Here is a 21,113-nt window from a genome sequence, read left to right on the forward strand (position 1 = left end):
TATCCACATTCGGCCGCACCGTACATACGTAACATTGCCTTACCACAAACGATCAGTTTCTAATCCGAATCCATCTTATCGTTTCTGGCAGCACGGCATCGTTTGGAGACGTCAACCGGCGATGACGTCAGTCCTATGCGGAATGATCAATGAATATTTTATCTAAACAAACCGGAATGGAAACTCGCCGTTCACATTCCGGTTTTCGCGATTTTTTGTTTTTTTTTGCGACGGTTTCTCGCGGCGAAAATACGTTGCGCGTGCGTGTTTATCCCCATAGAAAAGGGGAAAAGTGTTTTGTGCGAAAAAGAAACGCCAAAACAAGGCAAAAATTTGTAAAAAGTCCCCGCTGAAGAGGGGTGAAAACTAAATCAATGGCACCGAACAAGGTGAAGTGATGTGTTTTCGGTTGTTTGCCTTCTGTTTCCAAGTGCCAGTGCTTGGGTGTTTTCCAAAAGGCGCGTAATTCTATTCCGACAATAATTAAACTTTACACCGTCACGACTGATTTTGGAACAGAAAGCAAAACTTCAGCGGAACGATTTATTACTCCGCCACTAGTGCGAAGCACGCAAAACGTTAACGAAGGTAATGAAGAACCTTCTTACAGCAGTGTAAGTCTCCCTTTTTACTATTCACTAGAAGAAGGTAGAGCAACGCATGAATGGACCGACAGTCCCAAATGTAATCCGGGTGCCACCTTTGAAATGTTCCCAAATGAACAATCCGTTTGAAAGCAGGCCGCCGGTATAAAATTGTACCAGTTTATGCTGGTTTGAGAAGATTTGCTGGCCAGACACCAAGATTTTTCCCGGTAGGATCAGCCAGCTCGTAGGACGAAGACCCCTTTTTGGCGAGAACTTTCGCCGGTAAGTATTGTGGTCCAATTTTAGCGTTATAAGGCTCGAGAGCGTTCGACAACTTCATGTTTCGTCGGTAAACAATTTGACCGACTGCGAATGGGTTCGCAAATTTGCGATGTCGCCCGTTATATTGCTGTCGAGCACCCTCTGAGGCCTTACTAAGATATTTAACCACAATACCCCGGATTGTCTCTAATTGGTCTTGTCTTGATTTCAGATCACCCTCCCCGGAAATCCTGGAGTAGTCATCCCCTGATGCCATTTCGCAACCATGGACGACGAAATGAGGACTAAACCCGGTAGAAGAATGAACCGTGGTATTTAGGATGCGTTCCACATCAGAAATGCGGGCATCCCAGTTGCGCTGGTCCGTGCGGGCGTACGCGCGTATTGCCGTATTTATAGAACGATTCGTTCGTTCTACCGGGTAAGCCTGCGAATGATATCTCAAATTCAGCCAATGTGTAACATTTGTTTCTTTTAGGAACCGGCTGAATTCTTTGGAGATGAACGTCGAACCATTATCGCTCAACAGGATTTCCGGACTTCCATGGCGGTTGAACCATTGTTCGCGAAGGGTCGCACAAAGTGAGGCGCTGCAAATTTTGCGAACGGGGGTCAACATTACGTGCTTGCTGAAGACGTCGAGGACGACTAGCAAGTGTTGATTGCCCCGTTTGCTTCGAGGAAGTGGGCCTGTGTAGTCCACCGAAATCATCTGCCACGGTGCACCGGTTGTGCGTGACTGACCCATTTCTGGTTGGACTTTTTTTTCTTTGCAGGTCCCACATTGGTGCTTTTATCTCTTTGCAGGTCCCACATTGGCGAATATACTCGCGAACTTCTGGTCCCATACGAGGCCAAAATAGCGTTTTTGAACCTCGTGAATCGTTTTATCGTATCCCACATGAAGCAATTTATCGTGAGTACGCTGCACGATTTCTTCTCGACACTCGGGGGTTGGGACCAATTTCCAACTGAACCGAGAGTCGAATGGTACACTTTTCGAGGCCACGTATTTGAAAAGTTTACCATCTTCAACTTTAAAGTCAGGGTGATCATCAGGATTATCTGAAACTTTAGACTTCATGGAACAATACCAGTCTGAAGTGGACAATGCCGAAATGGCTGCTACAGTACGGGATAAGGCATCCGGAACGACATTGTCCTTACCTTTCCGGTGCTCAATGGACATGTCGTAGAGTTGTAGTTCCAAACTCCACCGACTCAGGCGCGAGCTGGTTTTCCATTTGGTCTTCAGTATCCAGGTAATGGCTGATGAATCAGTGACAAGTCGAAAATGAAAACCTTCCAAGTAACCTCTAAAGTGTTCACCCGCCATAATCACCGCCAGACCTTCCTTTTCGGTAGCGTGGTAATTCCGTTGGGGAGTGGTTAGCTTATGTGAAAAATAAGCTACCACTTTTTCCCCCTCTGGATGTTCTTGCACCAAAACAGCCGCGACAGCAGTGTCGCTGGCATCTGTCTGCAAAATGAATTCCTTTGAATAATCTGGCGGGACAAGCACTGGAGGAGTGACTAAAAGTTCCTTTACCTTCAGGAACGCGAGTTCTGCTTCGGAGTTCCAGCCAATATTCTTGGCCTTTGTTTTCAAGAGGTCGGTCAAAGGTGCGGTTACCTCACTAAACCGATCAATGAAACGCCGGTAGTAACCGCACATTCCAAGGAATCGGCGCAGTTTAGTAACCGTCACCGGCCGCTCGTAATCGAGTATCGGCTGAATTTTACAAGGATTGACTTTTAGACCTTCCTGATTCAACAAATAGCCAAGAAATTTTAACTCTGGAACCCCAAAACGGGATTTAGCCAGGTTTATCGTCAGATTGGCTTTGGCTAGACATTTGGCCACCTCTTTGAGTAATTGTAGGTGATGCTCGAACGTTTCGCTTACCACGATGATATCATCGAGGTAAACGAAGACGTACGGTTCCAGTTTTCCTCGTCCTAACACCTGGTCCATCAAACGTGCCAAAGTGGCAGGGCTGTTAACGAGACCGAAGGGTAGACGAGTAAATTGGAACATACCCCTGCCGGGCACACTGAAAGCAGTAAACTTACGACTGCCCTTAGCCAAAGGAACCTGGAGAAAAGCCTCCTTTAAGTCTGTAGTAGACAGGTACTTGGCTTTAGGCAGGCTTCCTAAAATGCGCCCGGGATGCGGCAGAGGGTATGCATCACGTACTGTACGCTCATTAAGAGGCCGGGCATCTAGACAAAGCCGAATAGAGCCGTCTGGTTTGGTCACAGCGACAATATTCAAAGACCAATCGGAATCTGGCTCTTCAATAATACCCATAGATCGCCAACGGTCGACTTCTTCCCAGACTTTAGACAGTTTTCTTGGGCTCATTTTATAGGGATATCGGCAAACAGGCGCGGCACTATGGAATTCTTCCTTAATTACGATCCTGTGCTCTGTTAGCGAGGTCGTATTCAATTTTCCGGGCACTACCGCCTGGAAACAGGTCGTAACCTGTTCGATACAGGCAATCTGCTCCGGAGTAAGTATAGACTCACTCGGAGCATCAATCTCTACTTCTTCGTCCCGCTCCGAACCTGAGTTCAACAGAGCACAAGTTTGCAACTCGGGTGTTATTCCAAAGGCGCGCCAAAAGTCCATACCGAGTATTGAAGAAACTGTTAATTGCTCCACTACAAGGGTGCAAATAACCTTTGTCTTGTTTTGGAAAGTGTACGGAAGATATATTTGTCCAAGGATCGGTAAGGTCTGTCCGTTTGCCGAACGAAGTTCAACTGGCCTTTCCAAACCTTTCAATGGACTTTTGGAAAACTTTCGGTACAACTTTTTAGTGATAATGGTGGCATTACTACCACTGTTGAGCAAAGCCTTGAAGGAATGGCCATATACTGCGACAAAAACGAAAGGACGATTATCCGACGGATCATCGAGGATGATGGTTTCAACAAACAACGGATCACGATAATCCTCATCATGAGCTGGTCGAAAACTGTTGTAAATTTGGGGGTCTAATTTTAGGCTTTCTATGGGGCGCACATCCTTACACAACTGCGACTTTAGTTGGTACGAATCCCGTTTTTCAAGCAGTAGGGACAGCGAAAGACATCGAAACCCTTGAATCCACACAAAATACAGAAGACTCGTTTTGGATTTCTGCACGCCTCATGCTCGTGTCCAGTACCACCGCAGTTGTAACAGACTCCGAGACTAGGAGGTCGATGCTGTTCCACCAGATAGTCGAGACAAATCACCGGCTTTTGTTCGGATTCCGGTTTCGAATTTCTCTCGACAAGATTCTTTTCCGTCTGAGCACCTGGCTTTTTCTTCGTGTTTTCAGACGGCCTTTTGGAAGCAAAACTATCCTTTTGAGAGTTTTTGCTCCAAAATGTTTTGGTTTCAAATGGCTGTTATTCGAACCACCTCCCTTTCTGTTTGGTTGGTCCTTTTTCGAGGTGTTAATTGGTGGATTTACCGAATAAGCAGCGACTTCCTTTTGAGAACCGAACACTTTTCGGTAAATCGGTGTTTTATACGCATCAATCGATTTACCTAAAGTCATCAATTCTGCAAGCGTACTCACTGGCTTCGAAATTAGTATTTGCTTATAGTCCGGCCTGAGGTTCCGCTTGAGCACGTCGAGTTTTTCGCTCGGTGTCATGGGAACCGTCATAGCACGAAATATTTTTTCCATTTCCTGGAAATAGTCCAGGAAACACTCGTTTCGCATCTGCAGGCGCTGGGAAACCTTTGAATTGAGAGCGGCGTCAAGTTCCGGATGAACGAAATTTGCCTTAAGCTCACAAACCAAATGGTTCCAGTTGTAAAGCCTGTTCTGCGATCTCATAGCCCGATACCAAGTAAGAGCATTGTCAGTGAGTAGGTGCATTGCAGAATTGAACAGCTTCTCCTCTGAAATTTGCTCGCACTGAGCATAATTTTCAACGGAGTCCAGAAATTCATTCAGTCCTAGCCCATCATCTGTCCCAGCGTATTTCTCGATTTTCCAATCGGAAACACGCTGTGGTCGACGATTGTAATGGTAGCCCGAGCAGGATGGTATTTCATTACCCGTATGATTGGGCAAAGGAAAACGCCCACCTGTCGGACTAGACCTTCCATTCACATGGTGTTGTGGGGCCTGGGACTGAATGACTGGTAAAGCTGGTTCCGTGTTCTTAATCGGAAGTGACGGACATCGTTCTTTCAGAAAGTCCAGGAGTAGCTTTTCCACCACGGTTTGGTTTAATGTGGGCGCCAGTGGTGGAGCAGGTACTTCCGGTTCTTCTGGCTCTTCAATTTCGTTCGTCTCACGTCTTTCGTCCAGATCGGTCTGCAGATCAATCTCGGGAACGCCAGCTGGACGGATTCACGAAGTGAGACAACTTCTTGAACCGTCTTTCGCAAAACTGAAGCAATAGTGTTCAGTGAAGCAATCCCGCCCATTAGCCTCTGAGTAGCTTCCAAAAGGCTATCAGACCTCTCAGCCGCTAGAGCTTTATCTCGTTGGGATTGCTGACGTAAAAGTCGAATCTCGTTCCTTAACTCGCTCAAGACAGACCCCACATCTTCTCCTACGAGCGGACCAGATCCTACACTTTGCGGGGAAATGGGTGCCGTTTGTTTTGGTGGCACGATCGTGCCCAGCAAAAATCCCAAACCTGCTCCACCTTCCCCAGTATTTTCAATTGGAGGAAGTACTGCTGACATATCAAAATGTTCTTGATATGTAGCACCAACTTCCGCCAACAAACCCAAAATTTCCTGGTTGACCTCCCCTGCTGTATATTTTTGGATTATCTGGAGTCGAGACCCCAGATGGAGTAACCTTGTTCGGTAAACCTCCTTGTTTGGGCATCTATAACGGAGATCTTCCTTAATGGAACTCAACTTCCTAAGGCAGATCTCCATTTCTTCAGCAGCATCCCTAGAAACACGCGCAAGCGTTCCACCGGAGAAGACCGTTCTTCGGCCAACAATCCCCGTAAACGACGCTGCCGCTGAACCCCAGATGGATCCGAATCAGCCGAGACGACAACATTCCGCGAGCTCAACTCAAAATCTAGCTCATCGAAATGCAAATGGTCAACCCGCATCAACCAATAAGCTCTGTTGAGCTCTCTACAATCATCGCCATTCTCTCGATGTTCTTGGAAAAGAACTCAAAGGCACAAAGCATTAAATATTGACACGGTATGAAACTTTGTTTTTTTTTAACGATTCCCTTTTATTTTAGAAATTTGAGCGGAATTGAAAAATTTTTCGAATCGGATCGGAATATTTTATGATTGGCCACCACCTTGACTGGGAAAGGCTCAAGCTTTCCACAACTCGGCAGTTCCACCAAAACCAACGCAAAATCACCGATTCAGATAACAAAAATAAATAAATGTATACAATAAATATTTAATAAATAATAGAAATAACACTGAAAAACAAATAAACAATACGACCCGAACAATATTGCGGAAGAAACCTCACCACTTGCGTAACAAAAATTTTAGCAAAAATCCAATTTTTGATAGCGGTACCCCACACTCGAAAAGAAAAAAATATTTTTTTAAGAAAAATATTTTTTTCAGTGTGGTTTTTGCGCTGTGCGCCAATTATTAGTTGTACCTCTATGCACTTTCAGATTCTTGCTAGAATGCAAGAACAAAAACCAAACAAACGAATAAATAAAACAGAAAGACTTATCGCGTTTATTCGTCCTTCCTCTAGCTGCGGTGGTGAAGATTTCCAATTGTGGTCGTCTGGTGTTGCTTCCAAGCTGCTAATGCAGCAGTCGTCGGCGGGCGGTGTTTTTCCCTCCTTGACACTTAGCCGGGGGTAGCCAATAGCGCAGCTTACCCTATCCGGCGAGCAAGTAAACACCGAAACTCGCGCACTCGATCGTGACACAACGGAACAACCTTCGTTGTAAAGCGGAACAACCTTCGCTTTCACTACACACAAACTGTAAATAACCAACAGTTAAAACGCGCACTTGAACCGGACAAAACAAATGACGCGTGTGTACTTGATCACGATCGAGGCTAAACTCATCATCCCGCGATGGCTGCCGACCACAACATACCCGCCGAGACTGGATTCAGCACCACTTTTTCGCAGCTAGAGGAAAATGCCGGCCTATCAATCCCTAACAATTATTTTACAAACATGACAAAAAAATTATCGAACCTCACTAACGCGACAATATCGTCCACAAACAAAAAACCGAACGATTTTGAACGAAAATAAACAAACTTATGTGAACCATATTCAGCACAGGTGGTGACAGTTGTCATGTTGGGTACACGCTGCTGCGGGGGTGTTCAAGTGCGGGTAATTTTCACTAATACTCCCTCGCAAAAGTACCCATAATAAGGGTTATTTTCACGTGAACACGCTCTTGCAGCGGTACCCAAAATTAGATAAATTTTCCACTCGATGCTGAAATTGCAACCGCACAGGTTACACACGCACACAGACACAGTTGATGTTTCTTGGACGCGTTGAGGTCGTTTCGACCTTGTTTCCAATCACATGCAAGGAGCTGTGTATCTGGTTATTGCTCGTCTTAGATATTAGTCATAACTTCATCTTTGCCTCAATAAAATACTGGCTGCCTTTCCTATTAAGGGATAATATCTACCAAAAAAAATTTTTCTTGCCATTTTTTTTATTGGCTTAAATCATGCTAAACTAAAACTAACCTAGAATCAAAATCTACATCGCCCAAGTACTGATCTAAACTCAAAATTCATTCAAATCAATTTTTATCGAACAACTTTTATGTTCCAAAATCACATTGTTCGATTATTTTGGCGATGCTCGTTTTTCGAGGCTTTGTAATCTAGCAACAACGATTGGAAACTTGATACTTGGAATGTTAGGACTCTGCTCGAACCTGCACGCGTGGGCATCTTGGCCAGAGAGCTACGGAAGGCAAAAGTGGAGGTAGCAGCCATACAAGAGGTGCGTTGGCCTAAAACCGGGGAATGTGAATTCCGGGCGGTCGATCCGACCGCGGGCACTTCTTTCAAGTATCACATCTACTACAGTGGCGGCGATAGAGCGGAACGGGGCGTCGGTTTCGTACTACTTGGAAACCAAATGAAGCGTGTTATTAGGTGGAGGCCTATTAATGACCGTCTATGCGTATTGAGGATCAAGGGCAGATTTTTCAATCACAGCCTTATCAACGTGTACGCGCCGACAAACGATAAAACCGATGACGTAAAGGAGGAGTTCTATGAGCTCCTCGAGAAAACGTATGGAGAGTGCCCACAACACTATATAAAGATCGTCATCGGAGATACGAACGCACAAGTCGGACGAGAGGAGTTCTTTCGTCCTGTTATTGGTAAGGAAAGCCTTCGATCTACCACCAACGACAATGGCTTGAGGCTAGTGAACTTCGCCGCGGCTAAGGAAATGGCCATCTGTAGCACCCATTTTGCACGTCTGAATATTCGGAAGCACACCTGGAGACACCCCAATGGAGAGGCCTGCCCCCAGATCGACCACATGCTGATCGACGGCCGGCACTTTTCAGACGTCATAGATGTGCGGTCCTTTCGAGGGCCAAACATCGACTCGAATCACTATCTCGTGGTAGGCAAGATTCGCGCCCGGTTGTCCAATGTATTTAAATCGAGATCGGCGAGGAAGATACATCTGGACATCCAGAGGTTATCAGCGGAAGGAGTTGCTGCAGAGTATACTTAGAAAGTTGATAGACGGATCGGTGGACCAGCTGGAGTGGACCTGAACGAGCAGTGGAAGCACATCCATGATGCGGTCAGCGAAACAGCGCGAGAAGTGATAGGCATAACAACGGGAACCACGCGTAGTGGGTGGTTCGATGCTGAGTGCCTAGAGGTGACGGAGGAGAAGAATCGAGCCTACGCCAACACGTTAGTAGCACCTAATCGTGTAACGGGTCAGATGCGGGAGAAATACCGGAAGGCAAGAGCTGCCGAAAAGAGGCTTCATCGCCGTAAGAAACGTGAGCACTACGATTGCGTCCTCGCGGAGGCGGAGAAGTGCTTCACCAGGCACGACATGAGGAGCCTCTATAGAACGATCAACGAAATCAGGAACCGGACTGTGCCAGTACCTGCCATGTGCAATGACAGGGAGGGGAACCTGATTACCGATAAATCGCAGGTGGCCAGGCGTTGGAAGCAACATTTCGAAGTGGTGTTGAACGGCGAGGAAGGGAGGAGAGTCGTCGAGGGGAACAGGATAGAAATTGGGGAGGACGGACAAGCTGTGGACCCACCAACATTGGACGAGGTGAAGAATGCTTGCAAAGAGCTAACAAACAACAAAGCCGTTGGGAAGGACGGGTTACCGGCCGAACTTTTCAAAGTTGGGAGCGAGCGGCTGTGTAGTGCAATTCACCAGATTATCCTAAGGTCTGAGGAACAACTACCTACGGACTGGTTGGAAGAACTCATATGCCCTATCTACAAGAAGAGACATAGACTCGAGTGTAGTAATTATCGAGGCATAACCCTCCTCAATTCCGCTTACAAAATTCTCTTTCGTATCCTGTTCCAGCGACTGAGGCCGTTGCAGGAAGCCTTTGTTGGAGAATACCAATGCGGTTTTCGAGTGGGGCGATCTACAACGGACCAGATGTTCACCTTGAGACAGATCCTCGACAAGTTTCGAGAACACAACCTGCAGACACATCATCTGTTTATAGACTTTCGAGCGGCGTACGATACAGTGAAACGCAACGAGCTGTGGCAAATAATGCTAGAACATGGTTTCCCAACTTAACTGATTAAACTGATACGTGCGACGCTCGACGGTTTCACATCATGCGTCAGGACAGCGGGCGAATTTTCGGACGCGTTTGTGACGTTAGATGGTCTCAAGCAAGGTGACGGGCTCTCGAACTTGCTGTTCAACATAGCTTTGGAAGGTGCGATACGAAGGGCAGGTGTGCAGAGGAGCGGCACCATCATCACTAAGTCTTACATGCTTCTGGGCTTCTAGAGCAGTTGAGGAGGCCTTTACGGCTCTCAAAAGGGAAGCTGCGAAAATTTGACTCACCATAAACACTGCCAAAACGAATTACATGGTGGCTGGCAGAGAGCGTGGTAGTTCTACGGGTGTTGGTGCTGCGGTGGAGTTGGATGGGGATACTTTCGAAGTGGTCGACGAATTTATTTATCTTGGTACTCTCGTGACATGTGACAACGAGGTGAGCCGCGAGGTGAAGAGGCGGATTGCGGCGGCGAATAGGGCTTATTACGGATTGCGTAGCCAGCTTAGGTCCCGTAGTCTACAGATCCGTACGAAATTTGCGCTCTATGGGACTCTGATCCTCCCGGTGGCGCTCTACGGACATGAATCGTGGACGTGGAAGGAGGCCGATCGACGAAAGCTTGGGGTCTTCGAGTTTAGAATCCTGCGATCAATACTCGGAGGCAAACTAGAGGACGGGGTGTGGCGCAGGCGCATGAATCACGAGTTGTACGAAGTATACAAACACGCTGATATTGTCAAGCTGATGAAACACGGCAGGTTACAGTGGGCTGGCCATGTAACACGGATGGCGGATGAGCGACCGGCAAAGATAATATTTAGCAGAGAACCGGATAGAGGCCGACGACTCCTAGGCAGATCGCGCACGCGCTGGATGTGTGCTGTCGACGAGGATGCCAGAGCAGCGGGTGTAAGGGGAGACTGGAGAGTAGCAGCCCAAGACCGAGTTTTGTGGAGACGTATTCTGGATTCGGCATAGGATCTTTAAGATCTGTCGCCATAAAAGTAAAAGTAAGTAAGTAAGTAGTAGTAAACTAGCATAAGTTACCTCTGATCGTTATCGTGTTTCAAATTTGAAGTATAGAAGTCGCTGCTAAAGTTTCGATCGTTATAGCGTCTCTACAGCACGTGTTTACTCACAATTTCCCTTCGTTACGTCGATCAACCCTTCTCGTTGTGTACGTTCTTTGTTTGAGTTTTTCTATACTTTTTAACTGTGAGTTATATTCAAAAGTACTCAAATATGAGTGACAAGCTTGAGTTTTGCGTGGGATTGGACACCAACCACGTCAAAGTAGATAATGAAAAAAATTTTGTTTTGGTTATAGGTGGCGTTGGGCACGTCTTCTACTGCTCACCGCGGAAGAATTTCAATAAAAAGCGTTTATATACCTTTTATCTCAAAGCTCCTTCAAAAAAAAATCATGAAAAAAGCTATGTTTTTTTGAGCATTTGGTAGATATTACCCCTTAAAGCCTAATAAGCTGTTATACAGTTTGATGTTTGTTGGGCATTTTCAACAAAAGTTATAGAAAGTGATTATCACAGATGTATTCGTCGACGGTTTTCAATCAACATGATACGGGCTTAATAAAACAGTTAGGATAACATGTGTGGTGATGTTGTCTATGGTCTGAGAGTGATATATCTATGTAAGATCTATGGTAGGAGAATAGAGGATGGCTAATGACACGGATGTGTTTGTTCATTTTGTATTCTGGAATACCACACATGTATCCTTTTTTCTTTTTTTGATCTATTGAATATCCCGCATTATCAAAAACCATTGCTGAAGCGGTAAGGACTTCAACTGTACTTAATGAAGTATGGTAACTGTTCGTGATAATATCTTTTATCAGTTATTACTGTACTAAATTGTATGACTCAAATGATTGAGCTACAATATTATATTCAGTATCCCCAAGCACTATTTGTTCACCACACCTTCAACAGTTGAAGCTCCATCGAAAAACGAAGAGATATATTCCAGCAAACGCTGTAGTCGCAGGTTTTTGTCAAACTATAATGAAAGGCAATCAAATTGGTCACAAATTTTTCGGCTTTAGTACCGTGCGAGATCGAAACCCGTACAGTATCGAAATCCGTACACCGTGATGTTTTTCTTCAGTTTTAAGCATTATAAAAATGAAATTTCATATGATGATTACATGTACAATGTACATGTAACTATCATATGAATTTTCATTTTTATAATGCTTAAAACTAAGAAAACATCAAGGTGTACGGATTTCGATACTGTATGGGTTTCCATCCAGCACAGTATTTATACAATATTTTTTTGTATCCAGTATCTCCGAGCAGAACGAAGTTAAAGTCGACATTGCACGACGAATGCAAAACAGCGCCCCACGCAGCCTGGAAGAATACAAATATGACTACTCACAAAGAGAAATGTACTTCATGGCTGGCAAGTGATGATGTCTGCAGCTGAAAAACAAAAACATCAGGTTTTTGCAAAAAATAAAGAAATCGCCACTAACAATCTTTAAGCCTGTAGTACACTTTTTGTCTAATGGTCAAATATTTGACCTTCTGACATAATGGTCAAATTTATTTGACATCATGGTTGTTGTTTGCCCGTGCTGCCCCATGTTAAAATTAGAGAGTGACAAACAATTATCTTTGACCAAATTTTTATCTTTAAAAAAGTGCCAAATATTTGACGCTTGTTCAAAGGGTGTAATACAGGCTTTATAATATTCAAAACAATATCACGACTATTCCACGAACGATTATCAGAATATAAATCAATATAAATATACCATTAATGAAATGATACCTGAACAACTGGAAACTACTGCAAAATAACATATTTATACTATTTGAAGAATAGTTTTAGTACAAAATTTTGGATTATTAGTCTACCATATCGTGTATAATATCGAAAAAAATATGTTCGGGAAAATCGATGTTTTTGAATGGCTCGTAAGTTAGGGTCCTGGGTGGAGTCGCCTCCCTGGGCGTCGGTGATTGGCCACAACAGTGGCGGAACTAGACCGACGGAAAATAAGCGAGAGTAAAAAAAAAACTAGATGGTCAAAACTGAAGCTGATATGGTATGTAAATGGTTATGTGACTTTTCTATAAATGGTTAAGATACTATACGGGAAACAATTCGTGTATGGTATTTGTTTATGCGGATAAAGATTTATCTATATTTCGCGTTAACATACATGCACAATAGGGTGTCCTAAAATTGCATCAAGTCTGGGATCCCGGGGGCTCACCCTCCAGATGAAAAGAAATGGTGTTACGAACAAACTTTTGTTCAGCAGTAGCTCTAGAAAATGCTGTTTTCAACTATGTTAAATCCAAATCATTTCCATTTCCCATGAAACCTTAATCTTTTATATTTTTTGCAGATTCCTTAAGGCCCAAACTATAAGGGAAAAACTCGTTTCGGATTGATTATCGTCAATTTATTTTTTTTTAATCTATCCTTTGGAAAGAATGGAAGAATGGAATTTGGAATTTTTAAAATACATTTTGACATTTAATCAATGATAGTGGGTATTAAACCTAATGCTATCACCAACTGAATACCATTTAAAGTTTGGAAATTGTATGGGGAAGAGCTTCGTCAAAGGCTACATGGCTTTAAAATAATTTGATTCTAAGTTATTCGTGATATACTGTGAAATAAAAGGTTGCATTTTAATGTTTTCCTACAATAATCATGGTCGAGTAATAAAAATTGAATATATATATATATATATATATATATATATATATATATATATATATATATATATATATATATATATATATATATATATATATATATATATATATATATATATATATATATATATATATATATATATATATATATATATATAATATCAAGTTTACTAACAGGGAGGAAATGTATGTAGTTATACGAGGATACGAGAAATGAACTAGGACAAAAAGTGTTACCTAATATTAAAAAAAAAACTCATCCAGATGGGACTCGAACCCGCAATCTCCGGTTACACAACACGTTGTGTTGGAGAGTTGGCGGGTCTGCAGACTGCATGACTCGAATAGAAGGTGGCACAAAACTTGAAAAAGGAGAGCAGTGTAAACGACATTTCATGAGTGACAAAATTTTCGTCTGTAAAAAACTTAGTAGACTCATAGAGAAGTCACTAAAGTTTTTTCGATAGACTGCGGCTTGATAGAAAGTTTTTTTTATTTAGGAAGATCCCAAGGCCTGGATAGAAAGAAATGATTATCTTGATGCCAAATCGAAATGTTATAGCTTAACAGTTATCAATGACCCTGCAGAACGGGCCCTTTGAGAAGCAGGAGATTCAATTGAAATTATTATACTATCAGATACAGCAAGCAGTATTGGAAAACAACAAAATGCATCTTTTTATTCCACAGTAAATCTCGAATAACTCAAAATCACGTTATTTTAGAGCTATGCAGTTTTCGGCAAAATTTTTCCCCATAAAATTTCCTATCTTTTGATGATATTCAGCTGGGGATAGCATTAGGCTTGATACCCACTTTTATTGATTGAATGTCAAAATGTACTTGAGAGTTTCCTTTCCAAAGGATAGAAATTTTTTAAGAAAATAAATTGACGATGAACAATCCAAAACAAATATTTCTCTTATAGTGTGGACCCTAAGGAATCTGCATAAAATATAAAAGGTTAGGGTTTCATGGAAAATTGAATAACTGGGGTGGCATTGCGCAGCTCGATTCGAACGATTTTCGCTTTTTTCGAGTAGGTCACATACTGCCAGGTATGCTTTAAGCTTAGAAGGAGCTGTCATTGTCATTTGCCCTGCGGTTCATCTAACCCGCAAAGTCGAAAAAATACGAAAAACGAAACATAACGCCCCCCAGCGATCATTTAGTTTTGTTCGAGTTGCTCGAAACGAAATGCGCAATGTCACCCCTGGACATGTTTTTGGATTTAACATAAGAAAACCCGATTTTTTTCAAAAAAGTCATCGGGGCCAGTTGAAAACATAATTTTCTAGAGCTGCCGCCGAACAAAAGTATGTTCGTTACACCATCTTCTATCATCTGGAGGGTGAGTCCAGACTTGATGCATTTTTGGGACACCCTAATGCACAATTGAATGATAGAAAACAATAACTCACAACACAATAACAATTTTCTTAGCTTAGCTTAGTAGCTTTCCAATATACTTTCGCATTAAGAAATGGACATTAAATTTAGTACATTTCAGGTTTATGCTACGAACAAAAAATCAATAAAAATAGTATTAAATGAGAACAAGCATCGCGCTTTATTTTCTACGAAATCAAAAAAGGCAAATCTAAACGTATTGCAAACGATATAGGAAAAATTCACGTTTATTTCGCCAACGATATAGGAAAAATCAAATAATCGATTAACAGAAGCATTGATATTCATAAACCTCAACTGAACACCTTCACAAAATGCTTTAATCATGGCAACACTGAAATGAACAAAATCGATTTTCAGCATTTACAAAGCATCACAAGCTTGTGTGTGTTTTTGCATTTTTCTGATGTTTACGATCAAACTTTTCGCACTGCAAGGGCTCTACAGAGCTGCCAGTACACAAGTTAACCTGTGTAGTGCATAAGATCCCGCATAATCAATAGCCGTAAAACGTGCTCTACAATCTATTTGGGGTATAGTTCCGACTGTAGGAGTTAACGATAAACCATATGAAATACCATCCGTTCGTGTTTATCCTGATAATCAAATCAATAACCATGCGCGTATGCGTGTTATAATGAGTTTGAAAATTTTGCACACAGTATTAATCTTCTTAGTTATTTTTATACAATATTATAACCTTTTCAATAGTTCTCAATAAAATTGCGCTGTACGCCGCGAAACTCCTGTAGTTTCAGCATTTGATATCTGCTGCTTATCTAAATCTGGCAACTCTTCGGCTACACACACAAAAGCATACGCTCTCGTACATGCTGTAAAACACGCGTTTTCAAGTTCGCCGGTTGCTTCGATTTTGTTTGCGCTTCGAATAAAGTGTTTTCTATACGATTCTTGAATTTCTCGCAAATTATTACAAGCTCAACAACGCCAAAGTGGCGAGTTTTTTAAAAACAGTAGTGCTTTCTGTTAAATTCTAGTGAAAAACAGATTTTCGTTCGGTGAAAAGAAGATAAAGACTTTACAACTCGTTTGCTAGCGAAGCAAGTAGTGAGTGCATAAAAATAAACGTAAACAAACCAGCGAATATTGCGCGATGTCATACGACAACGTTCAAAATCTACTCCGGTCGAACCAGACCTTAACCTGGCGTTCTCCGCCCAAATGCCCGAAGTGTCACCAATTGTTCACTTCCAGCTATGGTACATAACAAGTTGACCCTCTAAATTAACCCAACAAAAAGTAAATCCTTTGTTTTTGGTTCTAGTAAAACAAGGCCATTCGCGACGAGCTTTCATACTAAAATGTGACCATCTAATGTGCGAACGGTGCATCGGTGACCAGCTGCACTGTCCGGGATATTCTCGGGCCGTAGTTTGCCGGATCTGCAATATTCGCTCTATTCTAGATCCGAAGATTCGGATCCGAGATCAACTACAGCACAGTTATCAGATGCTGGGCTTTCTGTACCAACGACAACATGAGCTGTCTTATTTGGCCAGCCACTCGACGGAAGAATCTCCTGGTAGCGAAAATACAACAGAAGTCGAATACGACAAAGAGTGCTTCGAGTGCAATGTAACTCGTACTCGCCACTACTGCCAAGAATGTGACACGCCACTATGTCGTGATTGTTTCGAAAAGATTCACCGTGTCGGAAAGATTCTGTCAAAGCACAAGCTCTGCTCGCTGCTAGCTAAACGCTGGATCCAGGACGATATCAGCATTTGCGATGAGCACAAATTGACAACGGTATTGTTCTGTACCACCTGTGAGAAGCAAGTTTGCAGCGGCTGCCGGACCGAGTCCCATTCGCTGCACTTCTGCATCGATTTGGTCGACGTCAACCGGCAGTATCAGCCACTGGTGGATGAACTCATCAAGGATATGCAGCAGGCGTACACAATCAACCAGCAAGGAAAACAGGTTAGTTCTGTGTTTACGTTTTTGTCACACGCAATGCTTTCGATGTATTTGTTGCCTACATTCGGGCTGGGGTTGCTGAAGTGAATGTGAAAAGTGAAACTGCTCGAAAAGTGCTCGATTGACCGATATCGAATTGTTCACCCCGACAAAAAATGGAACTTACCTTATCAATTATTGAACTTAAAATAAAAAAAATACAGAGATTCCAGATCAGAAAATGAGTAGGAATGTACGAGAAAATTGAACAAAATACGAATTTAAAGTTACCAAAAAGTAATAGCGTAATGAGTGAGAATAATTCAAATTCAAAAAAGGGGGACGCGTTGATACACAAACTACATTTGGTAATAATATATCCATCTATATTTCAAATTTACAGTTTTTCTTATTAGAACCTAATTCTTTATCAATATGGCTATCACACGATTGCATACGCTTCTTTTCTCGCTATAATATTCAACCGTCCTCAGACTGGTTTCAGCTTTTAATATGTCAGTCGCTTCAGATCAGATTTATTACATTCAAAGTTTATTGGTATATATGTAACACGCTCTCACTTTGCTGACTTGTTACGCAGGCATGAAATCTGTTATCCGTTCATAACACTCGCACACGCACTTTTTATATTTAGTTGTATTAAGCTACGGGTAACTGATTCGATATCTGTTTTGTTTTCTTCGTTTGCTCGATTTCAAGTACCGAATTGTTCACCATTATTTGGCTTAAGGTGAATGCAACAGGTGGTTATTGAAGCCAGTCTAGCCAGCGAATGACAATAATTTAAGGTGTATTCAAGAAGCGAAACATGTAGAGTACAAAATATGAAACTAGTTTTAAATGAAATTAAGTTATAAAACAATAGTGTGTTTTAAATTACAGTACTTGTACAAACCTTGCGGTATCACTCGTAATCTCTGAACCATGCTGGTTCATCCGTAAACAATTGCTTCAGTACCCAGCACTTAAACTAGAGCGCAGTCTCTAGCCAAAGGATGCAGATTTTCGGCTGGGAGAATCTGACAGAAACTGGCTACAGTTTAATCTATCGAACAACTAGTAAACCTACTAAAAGCGCTATTCACAGAAATTCATCACGATCACGCGCGTTTTGTTATTTTTCATAGTCGCGACTTGGTGTTAGGTGGCCACTGGTGCCATCGTTTTTCACCTCGATCCCCACATCCCGCAGTACCTGCGTGGGTCCGGAACCATGAGGTCTTACCGAAGCCGGGTCCGGCAAGGCATAGCGCGACATGCCATTTAATGGCATAGGACTTAACGACGTAACAACCGGTCCTATTTCACTGCCGTCGTCATCCTCTGCTCCGATCGAGCTAGCAGGAGCACTTGGGGCTGTAACCACGATCGGCGAATTGCTGTGATTGCTCTCGTCACCCGTCTCCATTGACGAGGAATCGTCCCTCGAGGGGCCTCCAGTTCGTTCGAAATCCGAATTGATATCTTCCAGCGTTATGGGGGTCGACGGAGAAATCGGAGCCGCCGTTCCGACTGATGCTTCCAGTGAGTTCTCCGTTACATACTGTATAGGATGCGGCTGGTTCTGATTGTACCGGTTGTCATTGTCCTCCAGCTTGTTCCCGTTCAGTTCATCGTTTTCGTTCTCCGGTTGTGGTTTGATAACTTGTTTACCTTTGGCCCGCTGCTTCTTCATTTTATCCTCCATTTCTTGGAACTTTATGGCGAGATACCTGAAACCAAAAAAAAAAAAACCTCTGGATAAGAGAACAACGGTGCTTCAAAGAATCCTCACTTATCAACCAGTGGTCCGCTGTAATCCTCTGGGAACTTGGGTGTGAAGGGTAGAATGTACTTGTACAATCGCTCATTCAACACGTAGAGTTGGGCAGTCGTTGAACACTTGACGTTGAACCACCAGTCGCAGGTTAAAGCAACCTGTAGAGAGAGAAAAAGTTGACAAAATATAGTTATTGTAAATAATCTCTTTCCTACCTGACTAAAGATAGTTCCATTCGGACAGAGGAAGCTAGCTTTGCCGCCGTTAAGGTCACAGTAGTGCCACACTTGGCAGTTGGTTTCCGGATCGCCAAAGAAACCCTTATAGCGTTGCTCTTTGCAGCTGAAACTGGTCGCCGGAATTTCGGAAAGATTCGGATAGTCGATACCAGGTCTGCCAGAGTTCGGTCCAGGCGTGGTGCCCACGCCAGGATGATGGTGGTGCGGCATCACGTGATCGTTCTCTTCGTCGTCGTCATGGTTGCCAATTGGTTTACCAGGACGTCCAGTCGAAACCGGTCCCGGTTGGTAGTCGTAGTCGTGATCCTGGTCGCCGTTATAGTCATGCGATGGTGGTTTGTGAATCTGTTGTGTTTCCTTGAGGTTGTTCAAAATTTTGACCAACGTTCGGATGGAATTGTCGATGTTCTCGGGGGTCAGTGTTTTCGGCAGATGGTTACTGTCTTGCAATTTTTTCAGCAAATCGGCCAATGAAGTGGAACCGGATGTACTGGCCGTCTCGACTATGCTGGTCGGGGTTACTGGTTGTGGTTTGTGATGCTGGTACACCGGTCGAGGTTGCTGATAGTTGGGGTTCGGGGATGTAAGCGCCCACTTCGTGGGTTTCGTTGGACTCACGGCGGGAATATAGTTCGCTTGTGTTGGGTAGTAGTTTGGCTTAACGTAAGATTTATAATCGGGATAATGATCGTAGTAACTTGGGCTGGGGGATCGTATGTCCGAAGGGTCAAGATTTTCGGTCAGGTGTTGGCGAAACGTGGGTACTTTAGTGGAACCACGGTTGTGTTTGGGAGCTGGCTTCTGTCGGACGGAAAATTTGGGACGAACTGTCGACGGATATTGCGGCGGAGATGCGGCCGGAATATAACGGTTAGGATGGGATTCCTTCGGAACTGATGCCGGATGTGGCCGGGGAGTGGAATATTCAACTACACCTGATACAGGTCGGGGAGTTGAGTAGTCGATACCTAGTGGGATAGGAACAGGAATAGGTTTGGCAGAAGGAAGATGCTCTTCCGAGTTCTCTTTGTAAATTGGTACAGGCTTTGGAGCAGGCTTGTACACCGGAGTGTCGTCATAATAGCTAGGTTTATGAATAGGTATAGGCTTCGGGGTTGGTTTATAGAACTCAGGTCCCTCCAAGTAACTCGACTTAAGAAAATTGAGCTGAGATTTTGGAATGGGTTTGTAGACTTCCGGCTCTTCTATGTAGCCTGGTTTCGAAGCTGACACTGATTTTGTTATAGGTTTGTAAACCTCCTGTTCATTGAGGTATATCGGTTTAGCGTACTTCGGTGAATTGTACACGTCGGAATCGTCCAGATAATTTGGTTTTTCTTTGTAAGTCGCATGGGGTCCAGCTAAGGGCGAAGGTCTAGTTGGTTTTTCCTGGTAGTACAATTGGTTGGGTTCATGGGAAGGTTTTAGAATCACGTAGGTAGTTTGCGGTTTTGGTTGAGTGTAGACTGGTGAAGGCCTTGGCTGTGGTGGTGTATCTTCGTCTACTTCATCACTTCGGTCGTCGTCTAACGTTTGATGGCCGGATGGCGATCCTGCGCCATTGTGTATCGGCGTAAAGTGGCCTGGTAGTTTATTCGATGGTAGAAACGGATTTATCGCATATTGTTGATACGTTGGTTGTGGTTGATACTGAAAATGCGTTACTCTAGTTAATACAGCCTCAGATTGTTTATTATTCTTGGTAAACTTACCTTTCCAGGCACTCTTGCCTCCTCGTTGACAGAAGCTGGGGTAGCAACGATTAGATTAAGTTCGATTCCGGAGGTGCCTGCTCCTTTACTAGATTGTATTGTCGGTTGCGGCTTGATACCAGAGGGAGACTGGACTTCAATGGCATACAGTTTGGATGATGGGGTTTGATAATGTTGCTGTTGTTGCTGTTGCTGATGCTGCTGCAGTTGTGCTTTAGCGCTGTAAATGAGGGCAAGGTTTGTGTCGCGGCTATTGCCTGAGCTTGACGGATTGAATTGTGACGGCTGATGTTGAGGACGATGCGAGTACTCATACTTTCCGGGGTAATTGTTGATCTTCGATGGTCCTTGAGAAGGTGAGCCAGACTGTGAAGACGACGATTGATAACGCGACGATTGATGGTTCTGCGGCTGATAGGATTGATACACGAGTGGTGGATCTCCCCCAATTCCGGTTCCACTTTGCTGCGGTTGACGCTGATGCTGTTGAAGTGACAGAATTTGTAATTTGCTACTGTGATGGTGATGCTGTGGCTGCTCTTGTGGTCGTTGAGGGCGCTGAAAATATTGAAATTATTAAACTCAATCGAACATCCAATTTCACTGAGGTTGAATACACTCAAAAAGTTTCAAACAAATCAAATTATCTTTTTAGGGGGAAATTGCGGGGGTGGGGCACATTTTGCCACCCGCCGACGTTAATCAGACACGGGAGTGTAAATTACA

General features: G+C 43.4%; 3 protein-coding genes and 1 long non-coding RNA gene across 4 annotated transcripts in view; 2 read left to right on the plus strand and 2 right to left on the minus strand.

Moving 5' to 3' along the window:
• Positions 1-758: 758 nt before the first annotated feature.
• On the plus strand, positions 759-1,575 carry LOC129718442 (uncharacterized). Its single transcript, XR_008726898.1, has 3 exons — positions 759-869; positions 1,081-1,290; positions 1,348-1,575. It is a non-coding gene; the product is annotated as an uncharacterized LOC129718442 (long non-coding RNA).
• Positions 1,576-2,563: 988 nt separating this feature from the next.
• Positions 2,564-6,906, minus strand: LOC129716806 (uncharacterized). Its single transcript, XM_055666642.1, has 6 exons — positions 6,881-6,906; positions 6,534-6,817; positions 4,337-5,220; positions 4,046-4,226; positions 2,682-3,977; positions 2,564-2,601 (listed from the first exon to the last, which is right to left on the minus strand). The coding sequence occupies exons 1-6, from the start codon at positions 6,904-6,906 to the stop codon at positions 2,564-2,566; spliced, it is 2,709 nt and encodes a 902-aa protein (XP_055522617.1).
• Positions 6,907-15,573: 8,667 nt separating this feature from the next.
• LOC129718443 (RING finger protein 17) overlaps positions 15,574-21,113 on the plus strand; it is a 580,234-nt gene continuing 574,694 nt past the window's right edge. The window contains exons 1-2 of the mRNA XM_055669231.1: positions 15,574-15,956; positions 16,022-16,680. Coding sequence (XP_055525206.1) covers positions 15,851-15,956; positions 16,022-16,680 — 765 coding nt within the window. The 5' untranslated portion in view covers positions 15,574-15,850. The remainder of the gene's footprint in view (positions 15,957-16,021; positions 16,681-21,113) is intronic.
• LOC129718444 (uncharacterized) overlaps positions 17,044-21,113 on the minus strand; it is a 243,557-nt gene continuing 239,487 nt past the window's right edge. The window contains exons 3-6 of the mRNA XM_055669233.1: positions 20,388-20,945; positions 18,652-20,325; positions 18,452-18,594; positions 17,044-18,389 (exon numbers count right to left, since the gene is read on the minus strand). Coding sequence (XP_055525208.1) covers positions 17,792-18,389; positions 18,452-18,594; positions 18,652-20,325; positions 20,388-20,945 — 2,973 coding nt within the window. The 3' untranslated portion in view covers positions 17,044-17,791. The remainder of the gene's footprint in view (positions 18,390-18,451; positions 18,595-18,651; positions 20,326-20,387; positions 20,946-21,113) is intronic.

Source organism: Wyeomyia smithii, chromosome 1 (assembly GCF_029784165.1).
Source record: "Wyeomyia smithii strain HCP4-BCI-WySm-NY-G18 chromosome 1, ASM2978416v1, whole genome shotgun sequence".
NCBI classification, from domain to species: domain Eukaryota; kingdom Metazoa; phylum Arthropoda; class Insecta; order Diptera; family Culicidae; genus Wyeomyia; species Wyeomyia smithii.

Excerpts from the sequence above, each read along its gene's own strand:
- LOC129716806 (XM_055666642.1), bottom strand. The coding sequence starts at position 6,906 with ATGAGTTTAGCCTCGATCGTGATCAA. Across the intron at positions 6,818-6,880 it reads TTAGCCTCGATCGTGATCAA|TTTGTGTGTAGTGAAAGCGA; the intron begins GTACACACGCGT and ends GGTTATTTACAG. Across the intron at positions 4,227-4,336 it reads AGGAAGTCGCTGCTTATTCG|GATAGTTTTGCTTCCAAAAG; the intron begins GTAAATCCACCA and ends AACTCTCAAAAG.